This window comes from Lepisma saccharinum, chromosome 19, assembly GCF_977018435.1.
Source record: "Lepisma saccharinum chromosome 19, izLepSacc3.1, whole genome shotgun sequence".
Lineage (NCBI taxonomy): Eukaryota > Metazoa > Arthropoda > Insecta > Zygentoma > Lepismatidae > Lepisma > Lepisma saccharinum.
In genome coordinates, this window is record NC_139247.1 from 31,889,919 (window position 1) to 31,912,686 (window position 22,768).

Below are 22,768 nucleotides of genomic sequence, written 5' to 3' on the forward strand. Positions count from 1 at the left end.
ACCTCTAAACATTTAGTTAAAACAACCACGATGTAGATAATATTTTCGCATTGAGTTTACCAATATATACGTAAGTAATTGTGTCTGGGCTGAAACTCCTTATGTAGATGTCACCCTTGTTTAAGGCACCTTCTTGAACCAGGTGTTGATTCATCTGTGTGTGATCTGTGACAAATATAATGTAGCTAGACAAATAAGAATTGAAGGAAGCAATGTGAGCAAAAAAGAAAAGCCTTGGAAACGGTTGCTAGGGACGTGGAAAAAGGGCATTTTCACCCTTAAAGAAGGGCTAATTGAGCGATTTTTGAATTTTCTAGGTCATTTCGGATAATTTCATGGGGGGTCGTAATCGGGTGTTTTTTATTTTGCCTCCCGGGGCTTCCTTCATGGAGGACATTTATGTCAGTGAGTGAGTGAGTGGTGGGATTGGGGTAATTTTTCCAGGGTGTAGTTTTTAATATTGTTGTACAAAAATTGAGTGGAAATGTCCATTGAAAAATAATTGTTTTCCGTCATTCCCCTCGCACACTCTCGACGTGACTATTGGCCAAGTCTTGTGCGCTCGCCGATGTGACGTTCCGCGACTTCTTTAGTTCCACCATGCTCCTAATGTCGTTGAATATGTCAGCATGTATTAATGTAGTATGAAAACGAGTGAGTACGATCGTTTATTTGAAATTTTTAGAACGTAACGTTGTAAGTGGCTGGGCTCTAATAATCTTGCGAATATTCAAAACATTATTGTCTATTTTCATAATAGTAAGGTGGGTGAATAATATCTGTTTCGAAGTAAATAGTTAGATGTTTTATACATACGAATTCAACAGCGACATAAAATAAAAAAGCAATATTTACTTCTTTAGTCATTTTTACTGTTTAAAAAAGTACGTTCTCTAATGTACGTGTGCGTGGATGCTCCTTTTAAAGTTATCTAGCATTGTCTGTTTCCAGGTTAATGAACAACTAAAGTATTACATGTGTAAAAATTTTAAAACAGCCATGATGGAGATACTTTTATATTGAGTAGTAAGTTGTTACTGTTCATGTAATCTTTGGACTGACTCATATAGATGTCATCTCTTTTGAAGTATGTTTTACTACGTATACTTGATTCATTTATATTAATCTTGAGGAAAATGTAAAAATGACTCTTCTCGCAAATATAAATGTTTGGATTGTTGCCTATATGCATTTCAAACTTGTTTGAAGTCTGTTTCCAGACCTTTTTTTATTAACACATTGTACCTTGGAGATTTAGAACAATGTACTGTATTACTGCTTATGTTGTAGTACATCATGAACAAATTGTAAGGTCATTCATGGATAATTATTTTTTATTAATTAAAAGTAAGCAATATGTATATTTTTGTTAATGGAGTATCCGAGTAACATACATTAACTCTCCCACTGTGAAGAATCACAAATAAGTTTTCTGTACACTATATTTTTTACGTTCGCAACACCGTCTATGATTTTTTCTGAGGGTACTAGAATTCTAACATTTCTAGGTCATCTAACACGGCTCATCGCTACATACAGTTGTCCATGTGCGAGACAGTCTGAACGAAGATCCACGCCTACAACATCTAAGGTTTGACCTTGACTTTTGTGTATGGACATAGCGTAGCACAACTGCAGAGGAAACTGTCTCATGTACATCTGTAGTGGGCTCCCAACCACAATACTAAACCTAAACACTATTCTTGGTATGCCGAAGTGTTGGTTGTCTCCTGGTCGCCGCACCGTGATCAGCCGAGGACTTATGGCCACAATATACACTTTGGTACCGTTCATTAGTCTATCGTCGAAATTAAGGTTTCGCGTAATTACACATAAAGCTCCCACCTTCAACCTGAGGATGTGATCTGGAACTCCTTTCCCACGAGCATGGTGAAGCATCTCCACGTCTACATCAAAGCCATCTGCATCATCCTCATCGATGTAATCATAACTGCACATATCATGGACGTTTCCATCCAGTGAACGCATAAGTATTGAATTTATCTCATCCACATTGGAATTGTGTGTGCAGAGAATAGCTCTATTGGATGATCTATCTTTGTTTGCCAATACTTCAAGGGGGAAAACAAATTGAATTAGATTTTCCAAACAGGTTTCCACTTGAATATTATACATAGGAATACCTTTACCGCAGGCACCATGACTTAAACTGTCGTTTCCAATTTGTATGAGAAATTGAGAGTACTCCTCTTCGCCATGAGTTCTTTGTGGTGTAGTCAGCCTAAATATACGTAAAAAATCCCACACATACGAAGACAGTAATGATACCGATACAATATCAATTTCTGATCGGGCATTCGGTAAGACTGGTGGAATTTGACGAAAATCTCCTGCAAAAATAATGATTTTGTTTCCAAATGGCCTCTGCGATTGCATCAGATCACGGAGAGATCTATCCAGTAATTCAACTACATATCTATGAGACATGGGAGCCTCATCGTAAATGATTACTGTCGACTCCCGAATAAGCTCTGCACGTTGGGAACCATTGGTGAGACCCCAAAAACCCGTTCCATCACCTAGGTCTAAAGGTATCCGAAACATGCTGTGAGCGGTGATACCTCCCTCCATGTTCAATGCTGCAATGCCAGAGCTAGCCACACAGAGAACAATGCCATTTTGTGACCTTATATGTGCTGCTATAACCTGTAGCAATAGCGTCTTTCCGTAACCTCCTGGGCCATCAATAAAAAGTGAACGACTGTAGTTTGATGATGAACTAGTCTGACTTGCCATATGGTCCACATAATTAAACACGCAGCGTTGTTCTTCCGATAATTTAGCTTTCCAATATTCTACAAATGTCCTTAGCGAAGATGAATTGTACATTAATCTCTCTCTTCCGAGCTCAGTAGAATTGTCTTCAACGTCTGGAAGACCATGATCTCTCAAACAAGTCCCGTGGCGGCGCATGCCACGTTCAATTTCGATGAGCGCTAAATTGTATGCACGGAGGGTATTATTACGAATGCTTTCCAGGAAATCTTCAGAGAGACAGTGTTGAAATTCGTCCCACAAATCTGAAGCTGGAGCACCAATATTGCAGAGCAAAACGAAAAAAGAGCGCAAGTTGTGTGCAGTCATAAATACTGATGCTTCAGCCATTGCGTCTCTATATTCCTCCTCGTTATTGATAAGACCCAGTGCTCGGGCTGCTTCTTGAAAGGTGGAGCAACACTCCCCTCCTCGTCTAATCAGGTCTCTAAAACTACGGCAAGCGAATCTAGAAAGCAATATACGAAGATAATACAATTCTCCTCTGTTAGGAGCAACCCAGAAAAGACGAGCAACCACAGTACCCCGTTGTCTGAATGTTATAAAATGTTTCCCATCAGGATGCACGTGTATGGGGACTGCTGTAGTTTTGGGTCGCCTAGTATGAACAATATATTTTTCATGAAAATCAATGTACGTTAGGTTGTCGAACTCTGGCAAAGACGGTCGATTTAAATATATGGTAAGCTTAGATGAAGACCGCTGAACAGCCTCAGCCTCCTCACCTGGTCGGAATATCAGTAGCTGCTTTCCTTCTAGATGTACAGGTAATACTTCTACAGTAGGTTCCCTACCCGTTATATTAAACTCCAGTACCCGCCAAGCTGCGTCACTTGCTCCGATATACCTCTTTGTAACGTACTGCTCAACTTCATTAACCTTATCGTCGGGCACCACAGCAACACGTCTCAATGAAATTCCCTTGGTTATATATTTGAAAAGATACTTCACAACTCTTCGTGCAGAAGCAATCTCAAGATTTATGTGACATTCATATTTCAGCAGTAAGGAAGAGTTGTATGGCACCACCCACGAATCGCTAATTTCTACCTGTCGGCCACCTTGCTGAAGCAAGGCAGTATTTTCAGTATTCCTACGGTAATGAACAAATCCTCTATCGTCTATGTATGTGACTTGTGTATGGGGCTTTGGGAACCATTTTGTGCATTGCTGTTTCTCAGCATCCCAACATGGCACGTTCGTGCGATTTGGCGGGCCGCACGGACCATGAATCATGTGACGAATAACAAGCTCTCTCAGTCTACCACCAGCTTCCTCAGATCCTGGAATGTCAGCCCGTATCACTCTGTCAATATCCGTAGACTGCCTAGGACCGCCCCCTTCGATTCTGAAACATATGTGCGCATGCGGTAATCCCCTCATTTGGAACTCTACCACCCACACAATGTATACTACTTTCCCAAGAAAAGCACCACTCCTAAGGTCACGTAGTATCTCCTCCAGTTTTATATGGAACACCCTACAGCACACTTGAGGCTCACTCTTGCATGTTCTGTGAGTCGATAGCCTGATTTCTGGCCACTGGCAGTAAGTTGTAAATGTCAGAAAATATGTAGGGCCACCAAGTCGTCCTACTAATGCCATTGCATCTAAATAACGCATCTTCATGTATCTAGGTCCACCAGTGAATGTGTTAGGGAGGTAAATTCGACCAGGTATGAAACCACCCTCTCCTAGAACGGTTTCATCTCTGCGGGTAGTATTCACTACATGCTCTCTTTGATCAGATGTCCCTATCTCTAAGTCCAACATTTGGTTCCTGGTGGCTGTAACAACATTTGATTCCACCTCATATAATGGGGCACTTCTGAGACTAGAGCTCGAAGTATTCCTTTGTGAATAATTAAGAAAGCGTAACCTCTCTTCCTCTATCCTTACGTACATATCCACGAGCCAAGTCTCTGACAACCTACCATATTGTGTGAAACGCTTTTCCGACATTAGTAGGCTACGAACATATTTAAGCTGTGATAGTTTGCAACCTTTATTATCCAATCGGTTTATGTACCATCCAGGAGTTCCTTCTGGATACAGAAGTGGGTACTGGAAGGACTCACACAGTGGGTGGTTGGAATCTGTTGTGCGAGGCTTGGCTTCTCCCATTTTCCAAATGCATATCGTACGAGGATTAAGTACCTCAGACTCTGTTCTAATTACAGCTGCTATTTCCATGCTCTGTGGTCTGTCACGAAGCACTGGACCGTGAGTTTTTCTAGTGGCTGTTTCAAAAACAAGATGAGCCTCATCCGATGGTTCATCACTTAGCCGTTTTAACATATTTATAAAAGGATTACGAGCATGCAAATATTCAGATATTGCATTCACCACGTTTGAATTAAGGAATTCCCTTGTTGCCCAACGAATCCTCTCCTCGCCGTCGTCTACATACATTGAGCTATGGTTTGGGTACGGACCTCTGTAGGCAAGGTCAAAGACCCGATGGTAAGTCCTGCCTAATATTTTCACGAAGAAAGCCCAGTCTTGAGATGGTGCCAACCTTGTGGAATAACCAGAGCACTAAAGGCGAACAAATCATTGTACATCCGAGGCCTTTTGATGAAATCAGGATGTTCATAGAAATTACCTGAAAGTTGCGGAAATTTAACAACGTTGTACCTTCCCTGACCACAACACCATTGGATTTTCCCTCTCTCCTCCTCAAACAATGGAGCACTACAATAGCTACACTTGTAACAATTTTGAGAGAGTAATGATGGATTTTTCAGGCGGTAAGGCTGAATTAAATGTAACTGCTCTTTTGAGTAAAAAGCAATACCTTCGCAATGCCTTAGAGAATTTGGGAGATGCCTTACTGTTTGCTTCTCGTAGGACTGAGATGCCTGTCTATTTCTGTCCTTGTTCTCTGCAGCATACCTCTGAACAGCTGCCTGGTTTACCTCTGGGTGTTTCTGCATGTAACGCTGAACAGCTGCCTGGTGTACCTCAGGGTGTTTCTGCGTGTAACGCTGAACAGCTGCCTGGTTTACCTCTGGGTGTTTTTGCGTGTAACGCTGAACAACTGCCTGGTGTACCTCTGGGTGTTTCTGCGTGTAACGCTGAACAGCTGCCTGGTTTACCTCTGGGTGTTTCTGCGTGTAACGCTGAACAACTGCCTGGTGTACCTCTGGGTGTTTCTGCGTGTAACGCTGAACAGCTGCCTGGTTTAACTCTGGGTGTTTCTGCATGTAACGCTGAACAACTGCCTGGTGTACCTCTGGGGGTTTTTGCGTGTAACGCTGAACAGCTGCCTGGTTTACCTCTGGGTGTTTCTGCGTGTAACGCTGAACAGCTGCCTGGTTTACCTCTGGGTGTTTCTGCATGTAACGCTGAACAGCTGCCTGGTTTACCTCTGGGTGTTTCTGCATGTAACGCTGAACAGCTGCCTGGTTTACCTCTGGGTGTTTCTGCGTGTAACGCTGAACAGCTGCCTGGTTTACCTCTGGGTGTTTCTGCGTGTAACGCTGAACACCTGCCTGGTGTACCTATGGGTGTTTCTGCGTGTAACGTTGAACAGCTGCCTGGTTTACCTCTGGGTGTTTCTGCGTGTAACGCTGAAAAACTGCCTGGTGTACCTCTGGGTGTTTCTGCGTGTAACGCTGAACAGCTGCCTGGTGTACCTCTGGGTGTTTCTGCATGTAACGCTGAACAACTGCCTGGTGTACCTCTGGGTGTTTCTGCGTGTAACGCTGAACAGCTGCCTGGTTTACCTCTGGGTGTTTCTGCGTGTAACGCTGAACACCTGCCTGGTGTACCTCTGGGTGTTTCTGCGTGTAACGTTGAACAGCTGCCTGGTTTACCTCTGGGTGTTTCTGCGTGTAACGCTGAAAAACTGCCTGGTGTACCTCTGGGTGTTTCTGCGTGTAACGCTGAACAGCTGCCTGGTTTACCTCTGGGTGTTTCTGCATGTAACGCTGAACAACTGCCTGGTGTACCTCTGGGTGTTTCTGCGTGTAACGCTGAACAGCTGCCTGGTTTACCTCTGGGTGTTTCTGCATGTAACGCTGAACAGCTGCCTGGTGTACCTCAGGGTGTTTCTGCGTGTAACGCTGAACAGCTGCCTGGTTTACCTCTGGGTGTTTTTGCGTGTAACGCTGAACAACTGCCTGGTGTACCTCTGGGTGTTTCTGCGTGTAACGCTGAACAGCAGTTCTGTTTATGTCTGGATGGGATATAGCGTATCGTTTAACTGCTTCGCGATGTTGTTCCGCTGTAGTATTAGATGAAGTTTTTGACCGTTTTCTCTTTAACTTTGGAGGGCGTCCGGCCTTTCCAACATAAACGTCTGACTTTCTACTCCGACCGGTATTTCCAATTGACAATTCTGACTGCCCTGCAACCTCTATTGGCTCTGTTGTCCTTACGTCGGAATCATTTTCTACCTGCGCCTCCGAACGAACACCAAGTTGGAGTTCAACTAGTACGCGATGCACAACATAAAATCGTAATACGCCATCGACAGCAGAATTTATTAGCAAAACCCGCGCTAAGCACTCAATATTTTCACATTTAAAAAGCCGCGCAAAATTGTCATATTCGAAATGAATATCATGTACACCCCTTTCATTCACTGCATGCGAATTGTATACATAGAAACACCCATCAAAAAACCAAAATGAGACAGTGTATGTTTGTCCTGTGAACAGATAACCACAATTGTTTGGAGAATTTTCACACACGGTCATCAAGTTTGCAGCCAACTCCTGTATGCTATCTGGTATATTTGACTCTCTCAGTGGAAATCGCCCGTCCAGCACTGGTTCTACTCTTCCCAAGTTTATCTTTTGAGACAGAACAACAATCTCTGCCGGCAGCTGCTCTGGTTCCAGGAATATATCATCACCCACAATTTGACAATATAAGTTATGACCTTCATGTAGTAAGGCGTCTATAATGTCAGTAGAAAATGAATTGTTAGAAATAACATACCAGGCAATAGCACATGCAGAGTTTGCCACGCACTGGGCGTTTCTTCCCTCTGTGAAGATTCTCAAATCTCCTTGATGTGTTGTGCCGCTTGCAACGCATGTAAAGACATCTGATGTATCCATTTCAAAAACAACACACTAACAAAAAATACTGTATAAAACATATATCGTAACTTACAGTGGAGCCTTTTCTAGTCTAGTCTAACTTTCAGAACATTATCCATCGAAGCAGCACAAACCGTCATACAGGAAAACTGTAATATTGTAATCCAACTGATATCCATGTACAATTGACATTTTCTATTCATTTGTTTTGTCAACAGACTTTAAGAAGAAATGAAAACGCAGGATATATATGTAACTTTCAATTGGCAGATTCAGCCCACATATTGCAAACACGATAAACATTTCATGAAAACAGTCATGGTAGAGCTATTTTCGTATTTAGAATACCAATGAAGTAAGTTGTATACAAATGTTTATGTAAAATCTGAACTGAATCTTTTTATGTTGATGTCACTCTTGTTTGATGCATGTTTTCTAACTGGGACTTGAATCATATGCGTCCATGTTCTCAAGGATAATAAAAATGTCGGAAGGCACTAAAGACTCAACCAAGGCAGGCCAAAAAGCTCAGAATGTTAATAATGTTTTAGTAATGATGACAATTGTTTTGTACTGTGTCAGTTAAGTTTACTTTTTTTGACACCATGTGTCGCCCCAATCGAATCTGACGGTGTACGTTTGTAATCCGGCATTGCAACATCTGCTCGTACATTAATCAGTGCCATTCACAAGAATCGAAGTATCTGGAAGAGATTTCTTGTTATTTTAAATAAGGAAATTATTTATTTTGTAAATTCGTTTGGCATTCGAAAAATATTGAAAGAAGGTACTGTACGTCATTTTCAAATTTAATTATTTTATGCTGATGTTGTTAAAGCCTTGAGTGAAAAATGTCGGATATCTAGCCCCTGGAAACGGAGGTTGATAGGGACGTATAAAAAGAGCATTTTCACTCTTAAAAAGGGCCTCTGGCTGACGTGGTTCCCTAATTTGGAAAGTTGTGAACGTAATGTTATGTGTGTACGGGCAAATATTCAAAATATTGTTGTCCATTTTCTTAATAATAAGCTTCAAGATAGTCAGTTATATATGTTTTATGTAAACAAATTCAATAACTACACTAAGTTCGAAAAGCAATATTTACGTCTTTTCTCATTTTCACATTTGTAAACGTAATTGAAAGATCATTGTTTTTATTTTACCTCTGTAATAAATTGTGACGCAAATACAAAGTCTAGTACATCTGAATTATCGTATAATCAATCATGGCAATCTCTAAATAAAGAATTGTTTGTCATGCCTTTAAACATGTAATTAAAACAAGCACGATTTAGATATTTTCGCATTGAGTATACCAGTATATACGTAATTGTATCTGGACTGAATCTTCTTCTTATGTAGATGTCACCCTTGTTTGAGCCACCTTTTCAAAGCCAGGAGTTGATTCATCTGTATGTTGTAGATCTGTGAGAAATATAATGTATCTCGACAATTAAAAATTGAAGGAAACAACGTGTGCTGCAAAAAATGCCCGTGGCAACGGTTGCTAAGGACGTGAAAAAAGGGGATTTTCACCCTTAAGAAAGGGCAAACTGAGCGATTTTTGAATTTTCTCGGCCTTTTGAGACGATTTCATGGGGGGTCGTAATCGGGCATTTTTCGCCTCCGGGGCTTCCTTCATGGAGAACATTTATGTCAGTGAGTCAGTGAGTCAGTGGTGGGATTGGGGCTATATATATATTGGACTCGTTGTTTTACCATTTCACATCCCAATCGTTGATGCCCCATCAAGTGCAGAGTAGAACACGGGTGCTCTGCTCTCCCCCAGAAGGTACGGTGCACAAAGTGATTGTACTTTTTATGCAAATTCAAATTCGTTCTCATTAAAGGACGTGGTTTAGCCAGTGGGTCTATGGGCAGATTATGAATGACCTTCTCTTTAAAAACTTGCTTGATTTAAAATTACCCCTAAGGTAAAATGCCCGTAAATTCCACGTTAACAATTTATCGCAGACAGCCGCCATGACTTGGAGGGAAAACGTTTCGTTATTATCTCACATAGGAAACACATTAATTAGTTTTTTAACATACCAATGGGAATTAACCACTAAAGCAGGTTTAGATTTTAATTTTAATTTTGTGACTATTAAAATATTTTTTTATTTTTCTACAATATACGTGGAATCAGGTTTCTAAATTTCTCGCTAAGTCTTACTTACTGTAAGTATCTCGCTGAGTTTTAAAAGTTACAAACAAATGAAAATGTGTTTTGGAGAAAACATACGCCATTCGTAACCAAAGATGGAAATGGTTTCTTATGCTGAATTATTAATTACCGGATTTTACATACATATGTAGAAGACGTGTAAGCTTATTTGTCTCGGGTAAACTATATTATAGGGAATATTTATATTTCTTTAAAAATATTTGAAAACTGTAGATGATTCTCAAATTGCGTAACCTAAAACCTTTTTAGTTGGTCTTTTTTATCACTGTAAGTATATCTTTGCATCCCTTCTTCATAATAATAATAGTATTAAGATACAGAGACAAGTCTTCTTCCTTTACGTCTTATTTAACCTTCTAAATTAAATATTCTAACAAACCACCTAAAGTTCAAATCACCAACCAACGTACATGCAGAAAGTATTGCAAACTCATAGAAGTAAAATGATCCACACGAAAATCCAGCGTTGTTACAGGATTCATTATGTAAGGTAAAACAATGGCCAATTTGTAGTATGGGATACGCTCCCGCAAATGACGTCTCACTTTAAACTCAATGCTCTTTCTTTTTTACTTATTGCTTCACCTTATGTTTAACTCTTTGCACCAGTAATCATTTCCCATAAATGTGGCTTCTTTCTGTGTATTTCGAACTTTGGAAGTAATACAGAGAAAAGTTCATCGAAAGTGTCTAGGACTGATGAAGAATACTCCCAATGTTGCAGTATACATGGAAGCATGCGAATGGAATTTAAGTTATAGGAAAAGAGAAATGTCTATTAAATATCTGTTAAAAACAATGTCAGAAGTCAATCATCCGTTTAACGACATTCTATTTGACTTGGTTCAATTATATGATACAGGCAAAATTAACAACGGCGAAGATACAGGATGGGTGCAATTATATAATGAGTACTATGAGGATCATCAAGAATTATTGAAAGTAAGGAGTAAGCCCATATATACTCTAGATTTTCCTGTTTGTGAATATAGAGATATTTATTTTCCTGAACAATATACAAAATACTCGCGTACTTTCGACATGGCCTTCGGCCACGTCTTGTACGCTCACATGCGTGACCTACAGCCACGTTGTGGGCGCAATCATATTATAGATGGAGTAAAATATCTGCATGTTGTATTGGATGAAGCGGCGACAAGTGAATAAGTTCGCTAATTTGAAAAGTTTAAAAAGTAACTTTATGTGTGTATGGTCTCTAATAAGGTACAAATATTCAGAATATTATTGTATATTTTCTTAATAATAAACTGAGTAAGTAATAACCATTTCAAGATAATTAGTTGGATGTCTTGCATAAACGAATTCAATAGCGACACTAAATTGGAATGCAATATTTACGTCTTTTGTCATTTTCACATTTTTAAACGTAATTAGAAAATAATTGGTTTTCGTCATTCCCATAAAATTCCTACCTTGCCTCTGTAATATATTCTGACGCTTGTATTTTAAAATACGAAAAGTCTAGCATAATTCACTTACAGTAGTTTTCTGGGTGAAATAAACTTAGTTTAAGTTCCCTAGCAACGTCCGTTTCCATGGTGAACAACAAGTACCGCAAACTATCTAAATAATTGTATGTTATTATACCACTAAACATTTAACTGAAACAACCACAACGTAGATATTTTCGCATTGAGTTCATCAATATATACGTAATTGTGTCTGGGCTGAAACTTCTTCTTGTGTAGATGTCACCCTTGTTTGAGGCACCTTTTTAAAACCAGGAATTCATTCATCTGTGTGTTACTTATCTGTGAGAAGTATAATGTAGCTAGAGAATTAAGAATTGAAGGAAACAATGTGTGCAAAAGAAATGCCCGTGGCAACGGTTGCTAAGGACGTGAGAAAAGGGCATTTTCACCCTTAAGGAAGGGCCGATTGAGCGATTTTTGAATTTTCTCTGACTTTTGGGACGATTTCATGGGGGGTCGTAATCGGACATTTTTCGTCTCCGGGGCTTCCTTCATGGAGAAAATTTATGTCAGTGAGTCAGTGAGTCAGTGGTGGGATTGGGGCTTTATATATATTGGACTCGCGTACTTTCGACGTGGCCAAGGCCACGTCTTGTACGCTCGCATGCGTGACATTCGGCCACTTTGTGGGCGTAATCATATTATAGATGGGGTAAAATGTCTGCATGTTGTATTGGATGAATGGGAACAAGTGTATAAGATCACTAATTTTAAAAGTTTAGAAAGTAACTTTGTGTGTGTATGGGCTCTAATAAGGCACAAATATTCAAAGCATTATTGTCTATTTTCTTAATAATAAACTGAGTAAGTAATAACCGTTTCAAGATTATTAGCTGGATGTCTTGCATAAACGAATTCAATAACGACACTAAATTGGAAATGCAATATTTACTACGTCTTTTGTCATTTTCACATTTTTAAACGTAATCGGAAAATTATTGTCTTCCAGTATTTCCCTCAAATTCCTACGTTGCCTCTGTAATAAATTATGACGCTTGAATTTTGAAATACGAAAAGTCTAGCATAATTTACTTACAGTAGTTTTCAGGGTGAAAATAAACTTTCTTTAAGTTCCCTAGGAACATCCGTTTCCATGCTGAACAGCAAGCACCGCAAACTCTCCAAGTAATTATATGTTATTATACCTCTAAACATTTAATTAAAACAACCACGATGTAGATATTTTCGTATTGAGTTTACCAATATATACGTACGTAAGTAATTGTGTCTGGGCTGAAACTCCCTATGTAGATGTCACCCTTGTTTGAGGCACCTTTTTGAACCAGGAGTTGATTCATCTGTGTGATCTGTGAGAAATATAATGTATTTAGCTACACAATTCAGGATTGAAGGAAACAATGTGTGCTGCAAAAAATGCCCCTGGAAACCGTTGCTAGGGACGTGGTAAAAGGGCATTTTCACCCTTAAGGAAGGGTTAATTGAGCGATTTTTGAATTTTCTCGGCCTTTTGGGACGATTTCATGGGGGGTCGTAATCGGGCGTTTTTCGCCTCCGGGGCTTCCTTCATGGAGAACATTTATGTCAGTGAGTGAGTGGTGGGATTGGGGCTATATATATATTGGATATGAAATTGAAATAGATAATTGTGGGCTGAAACTTCCAAGGAGAATATTTTACATGTGTCTACGATTATTGAAACATTAAAATGATCATCGATACGATGTGTCCCCCCACCCACATCACACGTTAGTATCCTAGTGAAGTCTACGCAATACACGGCACATGCGACGTTTGCAAGCTTTCTGGATTTATCCTCTAGACTTTCCTTCGATGTGTATTTCAAGTCTTCTTTTTATTTTTTATTACGTTTCCCATACCTGTCAAAATAGTCTATCCGATCCCACGTAGCCATGTGAGGATTCTCTGACCAAGGGTGGTTTGGAGCAAGCAAACGAAAACAAATCCTCTGTGCAGGTAGCGACTTGAGTGAACTTGATCAATGGACTCGTGAGAAGGAAGAGAGGGAGCAACGCGACTGCAGCTACCAGCATAATGCAACCGCGCGTACTGCTTCGGTCCAACTACTCGGTTTCTCCCCTTCTTTATCGTTATGCGTTGCTTTGCTCCACAGACTTATAGGACAGAGTATAGATTATGTTTGGAGCTTTGTATCCTCCCAGATATTAAAATTTGAGGGTATAGTCGCAAATTCATTGCGCCGTAGAACTGTACTAAGTCCACCCTGTGCGGCGGGCATTTTGGAGGACGCATTTTCAGAAGTGTTCTTCTTCTTCTGGATTACAGTACGGTGATCGGTTTGTTCGTATGAACTTTCCAGCCTAACTATTGCCTATTTTTGTTGGAGTAGGAAAGTGTTTTTGCCTTGACTCGTCTCACCCAATAGGCCAATAGGCTTGCCCCGAGTTATTTTCCTGGAGATGAGGCCTGCGCGAAAGAGGTTTATTATCCAGTCGTCCGGTTTTGCCCAATTTCATAATACTAAAGACTACAGCTAACATTATCATTGTGTGCAGTTTTCAATATGTTAAGAAATAGTGAAATTGAAGAAGTTAATACATGGCACAGTAACGGACACATCTGAATTGTAACGACCCAGTGGCGGCGATTGGGTACGAAATCTAGGGTGGCAAGGTGCAAAAAGTGGGGGAGATGGACAGTTTACTTTTCCTTGGTACATAATGTTTAGCATAGAGCGGGGGCAAAAGTGGCAAAAGTTGGGAGGGGCAACTGCCCCCTAATCGCCGCCACTGTTAAACGACCCAATAAAAGGTGAATGAAGGCGTTACAACCCAGTTGTGCACTAACTGTACACAGAATGACCTTATGGATAGTGTTTTTTGCAACATACAATACAGTTGCAAGAACTTGGTGATTGCTATTATGGGCCAGTTTAATTTCAATATGATTATGCCCATTAAGATAAGATATTCCAAAGTTGCTATCTGCTTTCATTATATATTTGACATACATATCTGGGAGATGCTTCAACTTTTTAAAACAATGTACGTTCGTTACTTATTCAACAAAATTTTCTAGTCATTTGTATTTATTGCAAATCATGTATAAAAACAAATGTATAATTAACATAACACAATGCACAATTTTAAAATGAAAGTTCAATGTCACATGTACTGCAATACTCTTACTACTACTATAATAATAATGCATTAGTGATGAAATCAAATCAAATCAAATGTTGACTTACTCTTTAAATGATCGTACATAATAATTGAGTTTGTCTTCCCCATTGATTATGCTTGTTTGTCAATGTAAGTCATTAACAACTAATATAACCTGTCTAAATATTTTATTAACTGTAATTTATGTGCAGAAAGAGAGAGAATCGTGATTCTGTAAGTCGTGTCGATCATGAATCACCATTATAGACAGGTTGTTGTTATATTATGCTATTATAATTTTGCAAATATGAAACAAACGCTTAGCTACATATCGTGTATACAGTCGCAGCAATAAAAATGACTCACCTATATTCTAATATTCTCGCTTCTCTGAATGCTTGTTGCCTAACTCCAGGCGGTTGTTGTTGTCGAACCTGCTATTGAATATTTGCTAATAATGTTCCCTTATTGCCGTGGTGCTAGGCAACACACATAACATCACAGAGAGAAGCGAGTATTCAGGATATAAAAGTGTTCCTCTTTGCTTTGCATCACGCCGTCAAGGAGTATAGGGGGTGTGGAGATAGGGCCCCACACTTTCTTGAAGGTGGGTGTGATGTGATCAGCACCACGCCTCTGGCCGCCTTTACCCCCAAAAGTTTCCTCCAGGTACCCACTTTATACGATGCTGGGTGGGCGTAGGAGCTGCTTGAACAGGTGGAAAAAATCCCTATTCTCCCCGCCGTGGATCGAACCCGGGTCTTTCGCATGGTAGTCAACGCCCTAACGACTTTTTTTTTTTAAAAAAAGGAATACCTTTAAGCGGTAGTAACCCCGACAAACACAAATATCCATGTCTTATCCTAGATTCGAACCCGGGACCCTTGGCGTCGAAGCGCGATGAGCTAACCACTCCGCCACGAGGCCGACAACTACTGAGCTACCGCTGCACTATCAGGATATAGATGTCCCATTATTATTGTCGGTGATTGAACGTATTTCACTTTGTCTATTTCTATACCCCATGTGTGACTAGAACATACTATGATGTGATGAATTAGTTTAATCAAGACACGCAATAAATGAGCTTAAATTCGACACTCTGCACTTAGATTGCTATATTTTAACCAAGCATGACTGATTGTAGTGAATGCTATAGGCCATACCTCGAGGGGAAACTCCAATGGTTCACGGGCCTCCCCGATGCCGTAGTGGTAAGGTCGTTGCCTTTAATCAAGGGGTCACAGGTTAGATACCACATGGTGGTTCGGGCACCACTTAAAATTGTACGTCCAGTTCCGATTAGCCTATTTGTACATAAAAGTGGACTCAAAACTCAAACTCCACAGGTTCATATTGGAAGCCAAACTTCTAAAAAGTAATACTCAATTCACCTCAACTCTCCGAAAGTGCTGCAAGTCGATTGAAAAAATACCTCACCTACCAATATGAAGAACGCGAAGGGTACTTCGAAAGAGTACTTCAGCGAACTTCATGGAGCTTCTCAATGATCCCTGGGAATGGAATGCTTAAGCAGGAATCCCCAGCTCCGGGAGAAAAGTTAGAATGCCGGAGGCTCCGGAATGGGACGAGCTGTGTCTCCAACTTCCGCAATAACCCACAAACTCCCATTTATGAGAAGCCATAATAAAAATGCAGCTCCGTTCCAGTTGCTTCCAAGGCAAATCATCACACGCCTGCTGCCCTGGACCCATTTGGATGTGGAGAACATTGGACCGTAACAATGAAAGGACGATTCTCGATGCTGTCTTGATAACAGATCCACGTTGTGTCACAATAGTCGTTAATGAAGAGCCAAGAAAAGTGTCCGTCTGGGTCAAGTATTGATCTAGGAAGAACTATTACCGTCAAATAGATGGTGCTGAGTTTATTGTGTGCAATTTCGATATATTCCGTAGGAGGCCACACGATCCTGAGAAATTAATGTTTAACGTCACAAATATACGTATTTATGTTTTATTTTAATATCCCAATTCTATTTGTGTAGGTTATTCTTGAATATAAGGAGGAATGGCAAAATTAATGAAGTAAATGGTAGAAAGCCCATTTTCTGAAAACAAAGCTTCTGATACTCTTTCCAAACCAGAAATAAATATTTTATAATATCAATAACCATCTTTCTGTTTTATATTATATCCATTTCTATTTGTGCTTGCTATTTGCGAAGTTGAGGAAGAATGCTGAACTGATGAAGTAAATGATATAAAATCCCTTTTCTGGGAAGGAAAGTTCTCACACTATTTCAGAAACCAGTTTGCTGCGATTACACATAAAAATATTATTGATTCTCAACATTATAACAACTACTGAAAAATACTCGGTTATATTAATTGTTTAGTCGGTTTCATCGCGATCGTTTAGTACATACTTGTCTATATTTATAGTGTTAATACAAACTATAATTAATACATATTTTATTTCCTCCTGTAAAAAAGGTATTAAAACAGCATACCTCTAGAAAAAATACCGAGCATGTGCTAGGGATGGCTATTTTCGAAGAGAAATGATAATCGATAGAAAATTTTCGATTATTCGATTCTCACTATTTTCGATTTTTTTGTTTGTTTTTCGAAAAAATAATTTTGCGATTTTCAATTCTTCGAAAAGAGTGGCCATGTAAGTGTGTAAAGCTACCCTTGAACATTGGAAACATGCCGTGAAGGCCCTATATGTGAATGTAGAGCCCTACACCTTCAGAATGTCTTATATTGGTTGAGATGATGCGATCAGCACCACGCTCCACAGGTACACATTTATTAGAGGCTGGGTGAGCCCCAAAGCCTATCCATGTAGAGATATTACTGGCAAATTCCCACGTGAAATCAAGCACCCAGAGAATGAAACACTGACCTTAAGCCTGGCAATCAGACTCCCTACCAAATGAACCACTGCGGCTGATAAGATACGCTGATAGAGACAAGACACCATCGACGTCACCATTGATTCAAAGCCAACAGATCCTTTGCGGTTTCACTGACAGAGACCATTTCACACATATTAACAAACGTGGCTAAAATTCAGGTAGAGTATTAACTAGGGAAGGGATTTCTAGGTTCATTCCTAGTTTCTTTTACTACGTCCTAGACGTATGCTATTTATAGATCTTTGCGTTTCATGTACACAGCACCCCTCTACTGAAATTCTATAGGATCTACGTAAAGTGCTTAAACGAACTATAAATTCCTGTAAATTCCTAAAAGCTCTATTTTGACCTGAAAAACACATTTTAAAATTATGTGCAACTTGTGAAAAATAACTTTTATTAAGAATGACACTTACGTTTGCAACTTAACTGTAAAAAGGGACCCATTTCTCATATTCGACTCGCTCAACCTCAACTGCATAAAGCAGGATCTACCATACAGAGGGACAGTGAAAGCAGGCTGTTATCAGAGTCCATTATTCTAGGAAATCAAATACCAATTCAAAACCAGAAACTTAGATCTTTTCCTTTTAATTTAACAGTGCAAGAGTATAGAATTTTAACAATCAACATGTAAATATTTTCCATTTTTTTATATATAGCATTAATCAGACAACTGTATGCCATGCAACTTAAATTGATAAATAATTAGGGGGCCATGCTTTATTGGTGAATGCGGCCGTACGACCGAGAACTCAAAGAATAGGTTCCTCAATACCCAAACTGATATTAATTTAATAAGAAATTTAGAATAACCAAACCTAATATAGAACAAACAAATGAAGAAATTAACTGTAGAATTTAAAGGAACCACAATCTACATAAATTCCCCATCATATCGCCACACTCACCATTCACGTTGTTAGTCAGTGCTACACCGGTCTTTCCTCCGTGACAGATGCCTCAAGACAATGCATGGTCGTTTGTTACTCGCAGCTCCCAGCATGCCAGCCAATTAAATCCAGGCATGACGTCATGCAATGCTGCCAGTACATTTGTGGGCAGAGGGTTATACTTTCCACCACAAAGGTTTGAGGCCCTTGAACCTTGAGACTTTGAACGAATCCGAGCGACTTAAGACGCAATACAACAGCAAGGGGTGTCAACATCTGTGCAAATTTCTGCCATTGCAGCCTGCATCACGAAATTGGAAAAAGGTGGAGTGATGACACTGGCTGAATGCGGCGTTCTCCGTTGTTAAACGCTGTACTTCCCAGGCAATTAAAGGGACCGTAGGTGTATCATACCAAACACAAATTCGGGCTGTTTTGGGACGGTATCCTAGCTACAAGATCACTCAGTTGTTAAAGCAGGACCGGCATTATTCCCGACCTTCAACAGTGTAAGAGCGCCGGAAGAATATATCTGTCTGCCTGGCTGTTTCGAGTGCCTGCTGTGACAAGTATGAAAGGCAACCCTGGAATTGACCAATAACGTCCCCTATTTACTCCATTGACACAACAGTTAGGTGAAAAGCGAGAGTTTGCGCCGGAAATTACAACTGCCCTAGTATAGGGGCTATTCTATGTGCCTTCAACGGATATCGAACATACGACCTCTTCGTTACAAGGCGACAACTTTACCAGTACACCTCCGGGAGTCTAAAACTTGGCTTGGAAATCAGCAACAGTTGCATTTATCAAGTTTGCACCAATAACTTCCTCCTTGGGTACTGTTGAGTTGTAACGATCACATTGAAAGTTAATGGGATTGTAACGACCCAGTAGTGTTCGTGACTGTACAAGTACCCTCTCACGAACAACTGGAAGCACTTCACTACGGAAAACATTGAAAAGCATAATACGATGCAGTGTTTCAGAATATGATAAAGATTTACATTCGACATACTGTATCTATTTAATATCAAAAGAATAGAATTTACTGCACTGAAAATAGTGCCAATTTGTATACAAATAAAATTATTATTAATTAATAATTACAGCTAATTCAGTGACGGCGATTGGGTTCCAAAGCTGGGGTGACCATTTGCAAAAACTGGGGGGGGGCAAGGAGAGTTTACTTTCCCTTGGTACATAAGGTTTAGCATAGTGCGGGGGCAAAGGAGGAGATAAGTGGCAACTGCCCCCCCCCCCAAATCGCCGCCAATTACAGCTATTTATTGTAAGCACCTAAAGTCCAAAAATGTAGTATGTGAAGTCCAAAATCCCTCTTTTTTAACACCAAAAGAGATGTTCCCTAGTAATGACAGTCCTAGCCACAGACATGAGTTCGAGTCCTGGTCGAGCATGCATTTCTCGCTTCAAATTCCACGTGGCATATCTCCTGTGCGTGACAACACTCTTGAAGGTCGGGAATAATGCCGGTCCTGCTTTAACAACTGAGTGATCTTGTAGCTAGGATACCGTCCCAAAACAAGTTGAGGTAAGAAGTAGCGAGGCCCATATTTAGCCCAGAGGTAACGAGTTCCATATACCTGCTGTAACAGATTGGTATCTCTCGTGTTGTGTAGCTTTAGCCTACAAGGTTTTTTTTCCTCGTACCTACAAGAAGATCGTAGTTGCAATTCGCTTGAAGCAGGATTTGCAGCGACGTCGCCCATAACTCTGTCAATATGGAGGCGCAGATGAAAATCCCCGTAAACCAGCAAACCGCTTTTTGATCACGTTTTCAGGAATGGAGATTGCAAATAAAGCTGAAAACTGGATTATCCTGTTGGCGCTTTCCACGATGCAAACAGCGTTTCGAGTGCTTTGGCCGCAATACAAGAGAAGGCGTTCTGAGGATGCAAGTCCGTATAAAGGGAATATTTTTCTCTTTTCAACCAGGCGATCCTTAAAGTTTTTCTCTCCTCGGGTAGACAAACCATACTCATATTTCTTTGAAAGAGAATTTGGATCAATATCCGCAAATTTATATCGAGAGAGATGACATAACGAACAGTCACCAATGGAACATTAAAGTTACATCACAATAGAAGTAATTAGGGCTAGGAATTAATGAAAAAATATTTTATTTATGGTCGTTAAAGACAACCATAAATCTGTCTCCCTTATATTTGAACCAAGAAATATTGCTTTTACTTTGCATTCTTGTAATTTCCTGCCTCTTTTGGCTTTTAGGTCATTTTTAAGAACTTCTTGCCGTCTTTGTTGCATTTATCATAATTGTTTAGGTTTCCTTAATTTTACATGCATTTGCTAACATAACTTAAGATTAAAATTTCCGAACAGGGTATTTTTAGGAAGTAAGCTAGAAATCGAAAACATTGTCAATGCAACATTATTATATCTGAAATATTTGGCAATGAATTATGATTAATTTCTGTAAATTTATTTTTCCTTACAGCTAACTTACAATGCATTTAGCTACCTTGAGCTTTCCTTGCTCGCCACTGTAATCGGTTTATATGTTGTTTTATAGTAAAACTAGTTGATTGCCCGACGTTGCTCGGGTATTTGTTTATCCCAATCTTCTATTAGCCAGGAAAATAATGTATTGTAACTACAGTGTAAAATTAACTTGGAGTTGAACGGCATTGGGAGTGTCACTATTCATCTTAATGGCCCCCGAAAACTATGGATTCCACACTAATACAGGTTGTTTTACATGTCACCCCATCCCATCCCCTACCCCTAGGGGTGCTAGGGATGTTTTACCCCCACAGTATTTGATTGTAAGTGGTATGTGTTGGAATTGCTCGAGGATACCAATATCGCACCTTCTGTGTAGGTCACCAACTTCGCCGTGCTGTGTTGCAGGAAGCTTAACTTGCAGGATACGACACAAAAATGCCACGCAACATAATGCCATTTTATGTCCCCTTACCACCCCCACACCTAGGGGTGCCGGAGGTGTCTTACCCCACAGTATTTGTTTCGAAATTTCAAGTGATACGTGTACCAAGTTTGGTTGAAATCGCTCCAGGCGTTCGAGAGTTATTGCTGAACAAACACACATACATACATGCATACATTTTTATACCGGGTGGTCCATTTATAATGATAGTATGGAATATCGCATGCAGAATGCATCCAATCGAAAAATTGCAGAGAAATAAGTTTGATCAAATTGAGGGAGTAAGTCAATGCCGCAAAAATTTCGTCGCCGAAATTTCAAATGGAACACCCCCATTCGTTTTACATATTTGGATTCCGTGTTGAAAAAGAAGTATTTTTTGTTCGAAAAAGTTTGTAAAAAATTGCAACCTTCGAACATTTATAAACATTTGGTAGTTTCAGTTTCATTTTGTTCCCTGTATGTAATAACAGTTTTGCTTTCCTTTGAGAACATTGCAAAAACCAATTTTATTCAAAAAATGTGAGCAAGGAATTCCGCAAAGGAAAATTGTTTGCAACTTATGTTTTTGTGTAACAATTAATAATATTAATATGTTCCAACTCTTTGGTTTCAAGGAACAATTTCATATGAACAACAAAATTAATTATGTTACTACAAATTAGTTATTATTTGAGGTACACAAATAAATGTTTAAAGGAGAAAATGTTCAAAATGATGACCGTTCTCTTCAATGCATTTCAAAACACGGTGTCTGAATCTCCAGACTGTTTTTGCAATGTTCTCAACGGAAACCAAAACTGTTATTACATAAAGGGAACAAAATGAAACTGAAACTACCAAATGTTTATAAATGGTCGAAGGTTGCAAGGTTGCAATTTTTTTACAAAATTTTTCGAACAAAAAATACTTCTTTTCCAACACGGAATCCAAATATGTAAAACGAATGGGGGTGTTTCATTTGAAATTTCACATTTACCCCCCATCCCCCTAAGGGGTGGGTGGTAGCGACGAAGATTTTGCGGCATTGACTTACCCCCTCAATAGTATCGAACTTTTTTTCTCTGCAATTTTTCGATTGGATGCATTCTGCATGCGATATTCCATACTATCATTATAAATGGACCAGCCGGTATATAGAGAGATTAGTCGCAACATAATATATATACATACACACACACAGATATATATATGAATGGCTTATTGCAGAAAGGGACCTGAGTCACTTTTTCACAATTCTGAGAAAAACAAGAAAAATCGTATAATATTGATAGTGTAAGAAAGAAATGTGCCGTTGTTGGCTCAAATATTCAGCATAATGAATAGTTAATTTTGCAACCCTCAATGCACCCCCCTGCAGTATGCTGCTAGAGATAGTGGAGATGAAAAAGTTATGACTCCGGTACCTTTCTGCAATAAAAGTGGAAACGTTGAGAAAT

General features: G+C 39.6%; 1 protein-coding gene across 1 annotated transcript; it reads right to left on the minus strand.

Annotated features, from left to right (window-relative positions):
• Nucleotides 1–1,509: 1,509 nt before the first annotated feature.
• Nucleotides 1,510–5,208, minus strand: LOC146002979 (uncharacterized). The gene has a single exon (XM_083141135.1). The coding sequence runs from the start codon at nt 5,206–5,208 to the stop codon at nt 1,510–1,512; it is 3,699 nt and encodes a 1,232-aa protein (XP_082997261.1).
• Between the last annotated feature and the right edge of the window lie 17,560 nt (nt 5,209–22,768).